Source organism: Topomyia yanbarensis, chromosome 3, assembly GCF_030247195.1.
Source record: "Topomyia yanbarensis strain Yona2022 chromosome 3, ASM3024719v1, whole genome shotgun sequence".
Classification (NCBI taxonomy): domain Eukaryota; kingdom Metazoa; phylum Arthropoda; class Insecta; order Diptera; family Culicidae; genus Topomyia; species Topomyia yanbarensis.
In genome coordinates this window covers 54,337,021-54,351,294 of record NC_080672.1, presented here as the reverse complement: position 1 = coordinate 54,351,294, position 14,274 = coordinate 54,337,021, and the positions used below count along the sequence as shown (strand labels likewise).

General features: G+C 39.9%; 2 protein-coding genes across 5 annotated transcripts in view; one reads left to right on the top strand and one right to left on the bottom strand.

Annotated features, from left to right (window-relative positions):
- Positions 1-407: 407 nt before the first annotated feature.
- LOC131694217 (putative N(4)-(beta-N-acetylglucosaminyl)-L-asparaginase GL17147) lies at positions 408-2,093 on the top strand. Its single transcript, XM_058982732.1, has 3 exons — positions 408-735; positions 791-1,173; positions 1,234-2,093. Exons 1-3 carry the CDS (start codon positions 606-608, stop codon positions 1,819-1,821), a joined length of 1,101 nt encoding a protein of 366 aa, XP_058838715.1. The 5' UTR covers positions 408-605; the 3' UTR covers positions 1,822-2,093.
- Positions 2,002-14,274, bottom strand: part of LOC131694215 (MAP kinase-activated protein kinase 2) — a 27,365-nt gene continuing 15,092 nt past the window's right edge. For 3 of the 4 annotated variants that reach the window (XM_058982729.1, XM_058982728.1, XM_058982730.1), the window contains exons 3-7: positions 10,894-11,033; positions 5,237-5,301; positions 4,322-4,604; positions 4,024-4,234; positions 2,002-3,955 (exon numbers count right to left, since the gene is read on the bottom strand). In XM_058982729.1, coding sequence (XP_058838712.1) covers positions 3,680-3,955; positions 4,024-4,234; positions 4,322-4,604; positions 5,237-5,301; positions 10,894-11,033 — 975 coding nt within the window. In that variant the 3' untranslated portion in view covers positions 2,002-3,679. The remainder of the gene's footprint in view (positions 3,956-4,023; positions 4,235-4,321; positions 4,605-5,236; positions 5,302-10,893; positions 11,034-14,274) is intronic. The other variant, XM_058982731.1, reaches the window with a different exon arrangement.

Genomic DNA, 14,274 nt, shown 5'->3' with positions numbered 1-14,274 from the left:
TTTTTTATCCCTGATCCGCTGATACGTCTAAAATTCATTTTAAGTTTTTACCTCGTTACGTGACGCTCTTCGCCTATTGTCAATATCCGATATCATTTATGAATGGTCCCCTGGCGATATATTTAGAGCAGACAATCCAATGAAAAATAGGATTGACAGGATTTTAGTGCGCTCTTGGCGCCTTGTGTCACATCTTCATGTTTGTTATACATACTAAGAATACCAAAGCATGTGATGTGATGACCGGAAGATTAGAGAAGCAACTCCTCCCCTTCCCCCCGACTATTTATAAATATTTTTGTACTTGAAACAATCGGAACCATAGTCTGTGTGCAACTCACGCAAATACAATGACGTTTTAATTTGCTTTAAAATTTCTGTAATTAAATCTACTGTTTAACATAACGTTGATGTCAATCAGTATAATGACATTCGAAATAAAGTTACTTGATGGCATTATCTTACTCAGAAACGTATAGTTGAATCAAGTGATAATGTCCATAAAATAAATTTAGCGAAGCTTCACAGCCCACCAGCAGCTCTGCCTGTGTTATCAACCTACTTTTGATGATAACACTGAGAAGTCCAACCTAGCAGTGAGTGGGATGGCGTCGCTGAAACATACGGCTGGTTTGTGTTTGTTGGTATTTTCGGTGATCTTACAGGTGAATCTGAGCGAACATGCTCTTCCGTTGGTGATTAACACCTGGGCTTTCACAAATGCTACTCTGCGAGGTAGGTTCCTATAGTATCTATTCCACTGAACCAGATCAGATGTTATCTGTTATAGCTCATCAATCGCTGACGGTGGGCGAGTTTACTGCACTGGATGCCCTAGTCGAAGGATGTAGCGTTTGCGAGCGCGAGCAGTGCGATGGAACGGTAGGTTACGGTGGGAGTCCAGACGAGAATGGTGAAACCACATTGGACGCAATGGTAATGGATGGTACGACAATGAACGTTGGGGCGGTGGCTGCGCTAAGAGAAATCAAACATGCCATTGCCGTGGCACGGCATGTATTGGAAAATACCAAGCACACGATGTTGGTAGGAGACCAGGCAACGGAATTCGCCGTTATGATGGGATTTTCTAGAGAGTCTCTGCAGACGGATCGTTCCAAAGGCATGTGGCAGGAGTGGCAGAACAATCACTGTCAACCGAATTTTTGGGAGGTAATTTTCTATACAGAATTGTTTTTTTTGTCGCTGACAATCCACTTGATTTTCTTCCAGAATGTCATTCCATCTCCGTCCACGTCATGTGGTCCATACGAACCGATTTCAGCAAATTCGATTTCCCATCAATTAATGATGGGTTCATCGAATGAGATATACTCGCAGCAGGAAATGTCGGACGAACCGCAGTTCGGTCGTTACAACCATGATACCATAGGTATGATAGTAATCGACACAGCGAGCCACGTTGTCGCAGGAACATCTACCAACGGTGCCCGAAACAAAATACCAGGCCGCGTGGGTGATTCTCCCATTCCGGGAGCGGGAGCATATGCAGATTCCTCGGTAGGTGCTGCGGCGGCAACAGGCGATGGTGACGTGATGATGCGGTTCATGCCGTCTTTACTGGCTGTTGAAGGGTTAAGACAAGGACTGTCTCCACAGCAAGCGGGAGAAGTTGCCTTGGCGCGTATTACAAAGCACTATCCTAGCTTTGTCGGTGGTATCGTGGTTGCGACAAAGCTGGGTGAATACGGAGCGGCATGTCATGGAATACCGGAGTTTCCCTACTCGGTTGCTGAGGGCCATGGGCAGGAGAAAAAGGTGGTAGTGAAAAAAGTGTCCTGTGGTGGTAACAGAAACTGAAGAATATGTATATCAGTTTAAGCTCAGACTAAAAGACATAAGGCTTAGAATAAAATCTCTAGTTTTGAATCGTTATTATCTCGGTCGCGCTTTACAGCAGATACTACAGACGCATCAAATTTGTGCTAATCGAAATAAAGGAAGTGTCATCAATGATATACAACGGTCCTGACTGCATGCTAGTGTCTACAGATTTAACAATTTATTTCCGTAACCCTTTGAAGGAAAAAATAAACGACCAGGATATAGCACTTTTTCAACCAGTCAGTTAACGTGATGTTTCTATTTCATTAGCTTATCCGATAAATAATGTTGTGTTGATTGTTGTTTTTCGAATTAGTTTATGCAACTAGAGTGAATGTAATAGTTGTGTCGTATTGTTCTCAAACGCATATTTAAGTAATTAATAGTACGGCGCTAAACATTCCAATGACACTTTGGCCGAAAGTGGATATCGTTTTACCGTTTGCTTGGGTGGACAGGAAACGCAAGTCAAATAGATACATCTTTTACCATTCCCATACAAACTAGGTCCAACTCCAACCATTTCCGATTATATACAACTAATGCTTGTAACTGCTATTACTGGTAGTTTCATAATATAATTTTAAAAATAACACCCTAAAACTAAGCTCGTACCTCCCAGCCAAATACAATTCTTTCAACCATCCAATAAAACTCTGAATATGTGTGTATGTGGATTTTTATGTGTCGGAACTGGATGGACTAATGTTTTATACATAAGTTCAATAACTGTAGTTTAGCTCGCGGCGAGCGTTGAAAGGCTTGTTTCACACAACTGTTTCATTTTCGGAACGGAAAGTTTCGTTGCAATCGCGATTTTTAACAGCTATTCTATTTGTCTTATATTGAATGTCACATTAATTGTGTACAACCGAGTGTTGTTCTTTGTTTTGATGCTATATAATTGTTTATTGACATGTGTTGGAGTAGGGGGAGATTTTCTACTAGTAGTTTGGCTTGGGACGCTATACTGTTCGAGTTATGTTAACGATCGCTTCAAGAGTCGATGATAGCTTCATAAAACTACTCTGGATTCTTTCGTCTTAAAACGCAAAAGAAAGGAAGAATGTTATTTTGATTGCCTCTGGGTTAAAACTCAAGCTACTATAAATATTACAGTGATGCTATTTTCTTCCTTAACTGAACATAAATCCGGTCTACGTATTGTGATTTTGTTACTTATCAATTATTTAAAACTTAGTTAAGCCAACTAAAAAGTTGTTGTAAAATAGTGAAACTGATAAATCATAAAATACGTAAAGGGAAAACATATTCAGACAGAATCTTACTGATCTGATAATTTAAAATGATGAATTAACAGCCCTCATACATACAGGAACGGATCCTGCTTTTTATGTTGCTTAAATTTTTGGCCATATCTGGTTCTACCGGTTCTACTATCGTCACTTTACCTAAATTCACTTTACAGTTGTTAAAAACTTCTGAACTCTCCCTGGGTTTTGTTCGAAACTACTTCAAACGCTTTACACACCTTGTTCTAGGATAGGTTTGTCTGCTACGTCTAAATATAATGGCTATATCTATACAACATCTATCTCCGCAGTTTCAAATAAGGTTCGCGGATCGTCTGTTTGGTTCTTCGATTGCTCAATCGAAGAAGTATTGTATGGAGCAAAAATACGCCCAAAGGACTAACCATACTTCTATTTGGGGTAGTGCCTAAGTGCAAAGGGGCATAACAAAGTGTCACCGCGAGGACACTATTTGCGCGCCAGCTATTATGGTTAAATTTCGATGGAAATGTTGAACAAGTGTAACGGTATTTGTTGTATGGCTTTCTTCAGCTCGGAACCCGGCAGATAGGAAAAATTGTCTAGTCTTTCATCTTATCTTCGCCCCGTTTTCTTCGCTTGTTGAGCAGAGCGTTGTTCGAACTGTCCAAGTTCTTAATATGCATCTGACAAACAAGAAGAGAATGTGTAAACGATTTTGCTGTCTTGTGCAAAAACATATTGCGTACCTGATCGTAATCCACACGCATATTGGCCAGCGACCGTGTCATTTCCTCCTGTACTTCCGGCCAGGTTTCCTCGCCTTCTTTTAACACACGTCCCGTATGCAGTGGCGTTTGTGGTACCTCCGTGTAGAGCTTAGATGAAATAGAGCTGAAGTTAGAATCAACAATTCTCGAGTCGTATGGGAAATTGTAAGACTTACCCGAACCCACGGATTCCTCATGACCTGGTCGATTGTGAGACGTTTCTCTGGTTCAACACTGAGCATACCCTTGATGAGATCTTTAGCCGCTTGGCTCACGTTTTGCCACTCTGGGTTGGGGAAGTCATACTGACCGGTCCGGATGCGGGTTTTCATTCCGGGCGAGATTGCCAACCCATGGTTACTATAGAACGGGGGAAAACCGCACAATCTACAAGAGATGGGGCAGTGTGGGTTAGTGACAAGCTTGATTAATATAAGCTCCTATACACGGCAAAAGTCAAGCATCGATACTTACAGAATGTACATGATTACTCCCAATGACCAAATATCACAGCTCTTATCGTATTTTTCCGGACCGAGCACTTCCGGTGCGACATAGTACGGCGTGTAGCAGGGTGTCTGCAGTGTGTCCTTGACGAACGTTTCCTTCGAGAAGCCAAAATCGGTCAGTTTCAGTATCGCGTTCGGGTGGGGCGAGGTGTACAGTAGATTCTCCGGCTTGAGGTCCCGGTGTGCGATATTGGAATCGTGCAAATATTTAACAGCGACACAGATTTCATGCATTATCTGGGCAGCTTCTGTTGCGTTCGGAGGGAGTGGGGCAATTTTGGGGCAGTTGCAGGAGGAGCAGGATGAGTAATCCATTGAGAATTCACATACGGAGGTCGGGGAGGGTTGGCCGAAAGTGGGAAGTGAAGTGGGAAGAGAGAAAGAAAAAAAAACATTGATGAGAAAAATGCAGGGCAAACACCCTTAGGAGAAGAGGTAATAACATCGGAATGTGAACTATATGCAAACAAGTTATAATAGCAGCCACAAGTGGAAGATTGAGTGATGGTGGAGAGTTACAAATACAAAACCAATATTTGACTGTTTTGTGGCGGTTCTATATATGGAACGGTTACGTGTGGATTGACAACATTGAAAACTTCTGGGCAATACCTTGTTAGTAACTTCGTTCATGCGTCGAAGACTGCAGCACCTCTAAGCATGAAATGAATCAGTTAATGTAAACAGATAGATTTGGAAAATGAATAAGAAACGCCTGTTCAATTCTGAACCCTTTACTGATCCGATAATACAGTCTGTAATTTGATTGTAAAATATGGCGAACATTTTAAGGACAGCGATCAATCTGACAAAAGCAGCCCAAAGTCAGCTATGAACCAAACATACGAACATCTAAGGTAATCAGTTTCATTATATTTACCTCTTTCCGTGAAGGGACCATCCTGACGTTCCTGAATGCGTTGAAAAAGCTCTCCTCCGAGCATGCTAAAACAAACGGGAAGGTATTAGACTTAATGCATCAAATTGCAGCTTCTTTCTGTAGATATTTAGGCGCTGCTACTTTTTTTTCTTATGGCTTTTCTTAACTGTGTGAAGGTCGGTGGTAAATCCTAAGGCTCCATCTCAAGATTCAATTGCTAGTTTCCTAACGCTTCAAGCGGTTAAGAATCTAACAATTTTATCTTAAGATTGAGCCTTAGAGTTTGCCACAGGTGCGGCTTTCCGAACACAAATTGGACAAAATGTACAACACAATAGATTCGTTTTATCTGTGATTTTATTATCTTCGTTGATGTTTTTTGTTGATTTATAAATAATCACACAACAATTGTGGGTGAATGGAGAACAGTGTGTCTAGTTATGTAAGGTATGCAAACTTGGCTCGATCGAACTATACAAGTCAGTATTGGTTATCACATACATTTGGAGCAACATCAGATGTTGCTTCAAGCTGTTCTCAGCCCCTAGTTTTCACGCCGCCACCCGCGTTACGGCTTGGTAAAGGCCAAACCATTGTCGAAGGGGGTCATTAAGGGTTGTCTGATGTATTCTTGATGTTCACATCATTGACATTTCTGCATTAGAATCGACAGACAGCCTTAGTTGATGATAGGATAAGGGATTTTTTCTAAAATTATATGCAACATCTTTTTAGCTTCAGATAATTTATATTCGAGCTAGTAGAACTCCTTGAGCGTCTCATATACGAGCTCCGACGGATATTTAGAGTTCGATGAAAGAGATCTCTTCTATGAGTCGGTCGACCGACGGCATCGTAATACCGGAAGAGATGAGCAGCGGTAAGCGAGTTTTACAAAAAGGAATGAGACACTTACTTACTACCATTAAAATGAAATCTGTGAGTAGCACTAACAAGCATCAAATTTCCGGAACAGTACGAGATGGCGCAGGGCATGTGGCCTTCGATTAGCATGGTCCATTCTCATTGGTTCGGAAGTCTTCTTGGCTGGTACTCCTACTTGCAAATAGATCATTTCGCTTGGGTGGGGGACATGTTGACCCTGTTAGTTGTCGACTTTTTTGACGTTGGGTATGAGTAAGCTGACCAACTATGTCGAAAAAATCCGTGCACCATACGAACAATCTACCTGACTGTGGTGAACGATTACGCTTCGTGGCTGCAAGGAATCCGGATTTTTTCGTCAGAGTTGATCAGCTTAGGTATAAGGCTAGCTCAGAAAACGAATGCAGAACTGGCACCCAAGAGATAGTTAATTATTCAGGACTTGATTATTTAACTCGACCAAGCACACCGGCTCTCAGAAATGATAAGCAGCTCTTTCGAGTCGGTGTGGTATGTTCGAGTCGAACCAGGCGGACAATCGGTTCGAGCAAACTTTATGGGGTATATGTTCCTTATGTCCTTTATGGACAGAGATTCTTTTTGTGCAACCCTAAAATACCTTCACTCGTCTAGCTATTCAGCGTAATAATAAAAAATATTGATTATTTGTCTGGTCCATAATGTAATGAATACGTATATTGACTAGAATAGGGATAATCGACTTCTGTTATAAGATAGACATGAAACAGCACAGTTGTTCTTACACTATATTAAACAAGCATAGTGGTTTTGCAACATGATAATTCAACCTGATGCAACAACCATATAAACAATCATTAATACAGAACTGGTAGAACAGCTGGAGGGAATTTAATATTCGTGGACATTACGGTTTACAGCGCTCCCTGATTTACTTAATAGTCGATTGATCTGCTTCAGGCCTAGGAGACCCAAGAGGAGATCAGAAAGAAGACAGAAGCGGAATCAATGCGAAGTTTTAATTGCATCACAGACGACTTAGCACCCATTGTTAGGAGCAGGATACCTTGGACTAGATAAAATAGAGGACTTGACGTTACACACTTCGAGATAAACAGGCGCAAAAATTAGTCCTCCTCCCGAGGACCGGTGTTTACTTGTCAGACAGTCGCTAATTCGTCCGATGTTGCAAATTTTGCCTCGCGGGACGGACCGAGATCCCTTAAGCTATAAGCTGCAGTCCTATCAGCCCGTCAAAAAAAAAATAAATAAATCATCTTACATCTCGTACAATACCACTACAGCTGGTGTTTGGATAAAACAAGGCAGTATCATCTGCAAAAAGACGATGTATACCTTTTAAATTAAGCCTTCTCAAATTGTTTATATAAAGTAAGAATAGCAATGGACCAATATTGCTGCCCTGCGGAATTCCTATTTCGATGCCTCTATATGAGCTAGCCACATTTCCGATAGACACGCATTGAACTCTGTTCGACAAATAGCTGAGAATTAGATCATTGGCTAAACCCCTTATACCATAACATTTTAATTTTCCTAACAAAATGGAGTGATCTAGTGTATCAAACGTTTTTTTTAAATCCAGAAAAATGACGTCAGCAAATTTTTTTCCTCAATTTCATTAGCAATAGAGTCGATTAATTCAGTCAATGCAATCAAGTTACTACAACGCTGTCTAAAGCCATACTGGAAGTTATATATTATATTGCTAGTTTGAAAATTCTAGTAACCGAGAGATTAACAGTTGCTCAAGCACTTTGTTGAAAACTCAGACTGTTGATATCGGCTGATGGCTGAGAAGTTGCACGAAGTTCTATCGTATAATGCCACAACAGTTACTGCGCGGTGTCACAGTGATTCAGATTTGTCTGGTATATCTCCATTACCGTTGGCCCGCAATCATCCACTCGTAGGCACGCCATTTAAAGCCACCCGTTTGATGGTCGTTTTCGTCCGCTGGAGTGCAAAGCATGCCCTTCGGCCTCTGCCTGCAGTTTCTCCACATCACAAGCCCATCCCGGATCTATCTGGGCCCTTGCAAGCCCCTGCCAAATGTCCAAAGCCTAAATACTTGGAGCATTTCTCCGCTTGTTTATTCACTCGTGGGGTGGATCTCAATGAGCATCTAGACCATCCAACCGTAACCTCTCAGTTCATCTTCCATCGTGATCTCATCCAGGTCCTTGTATACAATCACCGTCTCCGGGTTTAAGTCTTTAACCATTTCATGCCCAACTTTTTTCTAGTGCATGTAGGGTTTCAAAACTATTTTTCCTTGAAAACGGTGGAGTCAAGAAACACGAAAAGCCTATTTTCATAAAGATGGGTGCTTCCATGGTAGTGCTAGAAGCTGGCCAATTTTTACCTTCTTATGCTCAATACAATTCTTCTAGAATAATTACAATAGTCCAATTACGTGGAAAACGTAGCCAACGACAGTCCAAATTGATAAGTTTTATCAGTTTTCAATGATATTGCACCATAACGTAGATATATGAAAAAATCTATTTCCATCGTCAACGTAAACTGTCCCTGGCAGCACTGCTCCATCGGAACCCAATCAGACTAATTGCAATAACTTCAGTTCTAGAGCTAATCCTTGTAACTGTTAATACTCAAATTAAAGGCAACAATCACATTAATTATCCTTACTTGTTTTTGTGAGCAAATATCGCCTCAATCAAAAGTTATAGCTGTTTAAAAACGTTGTTGTCCACAAACAACATGGGCATGAATGGGTTAACTTCTGCCTTTTTCACCCATTGATGTGGTAATAATCTCCTGCATGGTCAATCTGTTAATCGTGAGATCCTTCTTCAACTCGAAGAGCATCTCACATTTTTGGGTGCGCCTTATTTTTATCACCTTTTCCCCCAAATCCCACAGTCTCCTGGCGAGGTTCTTGTTCTCCTTGGATTCGCGGAAACTGGCGTGTTCTCCACTCCAATCAGCTTCTGCTTCGGAGGGGCTAGGAAGATAGTAGCCTCAGCCGACGCTCGCTCAGCTACATCAGCCCTCCGCGTTGCCGTGTCATATTCCTTCACGGCAGACACTAGCACCTTTCGGAATCGAAGAACCATCTCCTAGATGCCAATATGGGTATTGTTTCTCGCGTCTACAAATTTGTGGAGCTCCTCCGCCAAGCACTTCGCTGCCGCTATTTCTGGATTCTGTGGAGTGTAGCTCATCCCACTCTGCTCTGGCTGTTGTTGCAGCTGCTTCTTCTTCTCCTGCTTTTGCTGGATAACTTCAGCTGCTGCTGGTGGTGGAAACCTCACCAAAGCACCTCTGGCAACGGGATTTGCCGCTCCTGCTCCGCATGAGTGTGTTTCTTGTTTATTCTTCATTTTTTGGGTTGCAACTCCGGGCCGCTAGCTCTATTCGTTATACGTAGTCCCCTCGTCATGAGGAATAGTGTTCAAAGCCGGAACGGCGTAACATCGAGAATAGCCCATCCGAACCTAATATCACCAACTAAAATGTGAAGAATTTTTAACGTACCCGGACACTTGCCAAGGTTTTGACGAGACTCCGTTTCGTCCTGTTAGCCCACTCGCCATTTCAAGCCGGTGTCATCCTTCCTTACTCAGAGAGTAGAACAGCACGTCTGTCAGCCCAAAGTCACCGTCCAATTCGTGATTGTCCGTTCGCCATGGCCAGTATACCGTAATCAGGATGTTACTGGCGTCGATCCTTATGTGCCTGTTGCCACTCTGGTTAGGCTAGTGCTTTTATTGTTAAGATCTTTGATTACTGAAATCTTAGGATCTTAGCAGAAGTGGCACAGACTCGCTTCGTCGGAGCCGCTTTCGAAATTATTGCTTTTTAGAGGTTTCCCTAATCCAAACCCCAGCATATAGTAGTAAAAATCATAAACATGCAGTAGGCCCGATAGGGGAAAGAAAAAAAACAGTTTTAACCAAAACTGTTCTTCACTAAGGAGAAATATAGCATGGCGCAGATTGCAATGGAGCAGAAGTGGGAATGAAACAGGGCTTCAGCAAATGTTTGCGCAATACTTGTTAAAATCCGGATTATAAAGTAATGTCAAGGTTTTACCAAAATACTTAATCATTCTGGTAGCATGCAAAAGATCAGTTCTCGTCCACGCTTTTTGTATCATGGGGTAGCCTTAAAATTATCAAACTAATGTTGAGTCTGAGTTTTATTCTTAAAAGTTATCGAAGTTTTTGGTACAGGAAAACATCTGATCCATAGTTTCGTACTGACATACCTTCTTGGCACAAACAAAAACAGATTTTGTAGCCCAAAATCGTCGAATACTACTAATTCTGTTTATTGTTGTTTTATCAAAAAATGAAGGATTTGGAGCTGAAATTGCTCTAAATATGTCGGTTTAATGAAAATGTTTGGGGAAGCGAAATGGCCACTTTCTGGTCTCATTGTGATAAGGTTAGAGGTAAAAGCGTGTGTTTTCAAAAACATTTTGTGTACCACGTTTAAAAATTTCTCACCTGGAAAAGTCGGCAAGGCTGAATCTCCAGTCGATTAAGTCGGTTTAAGAAAACTTGGCATGAATCGTATATATTTTACCGATTTTTATACTGGAGGTTTTTTTAATCGACTCTTTCTTCGAAGAGCCCTAGTCCGATTCATACGTTTATATCCAATTTTTATATCATAACATGTTTGAAGTGGGTTTTTCGAAGCATGTTCTGATATTATGACGGTCGCTCAACTGATCTTCGAGAAAACACTCACAATCAATTTACTAAATACATACCACGCCAAAAAAAGCAAAAAAAACATACCATTCCATAACGACCAGCAGACATCGGTTGCCACTGTAGCTATTCTCGTACACGTCGATGATGTTTACAATGTTCCGGCAACCGCTAGCGCGCCAGTGCAACTCCACCTCCCGTCGGGCCTTAGCATTATCGTGCAGCACCTGTGTATGTGGAAGGAAGCGAAGAAATGAAAGAAGATTTAGATATCATCCACCGATGCCAACCGAGTGTGTTATGTTAGCTAGCCAGCTGACCAGAAAAAAAGTCATAATATAGGTACATATACACGAATATTACTCATACGATGATGATAAACAACGTGGTGCGCAAATGAGTAATTAAATATAGGGTGGCAGACAAGCATAAGGTTGTGAAATTTCATTCTTTGAAGATAGCGCCCATTTTTCGTATTCAAGACTATTTTGATGCAAATAATCTTGACCATTAAACACTGCCATCAGTAACATCAGGCTTATCTGGTCAAAGCACGTTTCACGTGATACATAGGTGAAAGGTACTGGACGCAGACTTCAGTAATAATACATCCATTGATAAAGGGTCCATTCATAAATCATGTAATAATCTGTCCTACATTTCTCTATCCCTTCTCCTCTATCAGGTAACAAATTCTTTAAACAAAATTTCTTCCATAAAAACATGATACGTTACGTTCTAGCTCACTCCTCCTCCCTTATATGTCACAACATGTCATATTTTGTTATACCCTCTCTAAAAGCGTTACGTAATTTATGGATGGTCCCAAAGATTAGAATAATTGATCGGTGTTAAGTCAGACCGGACTAAGTGACAAAATATTGATTTCGAGGAAAACGAGTTTAAAGTTTGAATCGCCGCATCCTTTACATTATGATTGGAAAATTATTTTTGCCATAATTATTGTTAAATATATCAAATCTGACAAAAGTCGAATGTAGCTGACGAAATTCTTTATCCAGTGCTATCATTATCTCATTTTTTGATGTTTTGCGACTTAGTCCGATCTGACTTAACACCGACCAATTCACAATGTTTACATCCACTTGTTGCAGAGACTAGAATTATTCTATTTAACAAGTGTATGTAAATATTTCAAATCACACAACTACAAATATTTAGCACGTACAAACAGCATCACCTTGAAATGCACTAGCTCATACGTGGATTTATTGCTTCAAATTATCCGTTCTTATCTAAATTGTAGACAGCTTATATGGCCTGCGTTAAGCCAAACCGAGCTAAGCGACATAATTTTTTTCGTGTATTTTTCGTACCAAAATTAATTTTTCGATAACTTATCATTTACATAGAAAGTTAAAGAACACTGGCTTGCTTTCGTTTGCTATTTGGGTTCCCAAAACATAACAGATATTAGAGTTCCTGGTGCTACATTGGATGCTGGAGCGATTTTAGATAAAGTACCTCAAAATGGCGCTTGGTCCTCTTTGGCTTAACACAGGCCATATATAAATCAAAAGATATTTTTGGTGCTACATCAAATAATGAGTAAGAATCTAACAAGTTGGGATGAACAAAATTACGAACAAGATAAAACCGATTTCAATTATGGCACGTAAAAACCTCGATAAGCTTTGCATGTGTTCGCGTGGGCTCATCGGCTCCATATGCTGCATAAAAACAAATCTTCATGAAGCATTTTTAATCCAGTGCTAATTGGGAGAAACTGGTTCCTGCATACGCTCTGTTTTTTTTTGCTTCCGGTAGCAAATAGGAGTGTTTTCTTTCTCCGGGGAATCCAGAAGAAAGATTTAAGCGTTGGGTCGAAACTAAAAAATATCCAAGTACAATTTACACTATTCGTAATTCTTTCGTTACCAGCACAATACGTCAACTGAACATTTAAATTATTTTTTGGGTATGTTCGGAAATGCGAAAAGTTTTTGTAAACGAAGTATAATATTGCGCTGGAAAAATGTATTCAACTCAAGTTTCTGTCAGTGGTTAAGAAGCAGAACACCGTCTAAATAGGTGGATTACATATCTACCTACACACGTTACGTACAAAAAAAGCTTTTCGTGCCGTTGAAGTTGTGTGTGAGCGTCTCCATAGTAACCACCTACAACTAATTTCATGTAAATCGTATTTTCTTATTCATTCAAATTGACGCATATGTTTAGACTATGCCGGCTGTTATAACCAGTGATGTCAAGCTTTTTCTAAATAAACTGGAACATTCTCCAAAAAAAGTTATAAAAATTGGATCCTCTAAAATGAAGAGAAATCGTTTCCCGATACAAATGCATAGTAATAAAAAAGTGATATTAATCTTCATTTTATTTTATAACATCTGTTGGATCTGCCTCACAAATCGATTTCTAATGTGCACTGAAATATGAGAGTGTTAAAAAAAGTAATGATAATAAAAAACTGTTTAGATGATCGTGATATGAAGTGATCTAATCGATGTTGGTAGATAGTTTGTAATTCCTCTTTGTCTAACCATGGAGCTGAAGTTGTGCGAATGTGCTCTTTCCGTCTGATCCCATCGGTTGTTATCCTTAGCATTGACACGTTTCATGCTCAGACAACAGAATGTGCCTATGAAGGTATGCTAGGCGCATGCATATGACGCCAGCAGATTGTTTTGTCACACGACCCAAATTCAACAGTCAAAACAAACACGTAGCTCACAAAATCTTCATGAACAGCAAGATGATATAACCTAACTCACTATTGGTTTGTATTCTTCTTCTTAAAAAATAATCAGAACTTGCACTGGAAACTGCAAATATTGGTCGATAGTTATAAATATGTATTTTCTATTAAAAATTGCAATAACACAGAATATACTTTTTTTTGGTCAGACGCTCTATATTAAAAATTAACTTTTTTCTAACCTTCTCCGCATCGATTAGGTACCATTAAACTGGCCAACTCTGACAAAAAAATCCGTACACTGTGCGAACGGTTTGCCTGAGTGTGGTCAACCATTATGTTTCGTTGCGGATTTAAGGATACGGATACGGATTTTTTCGTCAGAGTTGGTCAGCTTAGGTACCATCCTAAATTACATAACGCAAAAATTTGTCGAAAACCAAAATTTGTATTCCGTTCAAATTCTCTTCTTGAATTCTTTAGTTAAAAATAATTAAAACATATTTTTTGTTTTGGCTGGATATGATTTTTTTCAAGTTATGAGATTTTGAACTTTTGAAGTTAATAAAATTTAACATTTCTCAATCACTGATAACTCAGAAACTATTCGATGTATGGCAAAAATAGTAAATAAAAAAGTTGCTTTTTGCATGACTTTACCGGAAAAAAACGAAAAGTTTTGTTTTTTATATAACTTATGCATTCTGCAATTTTTTTTCTTAAAATATTTAACATCATGCTAAAAAGATTGTGTACAAATTTTGGAGTGGGTATCAAAATACTTTGCG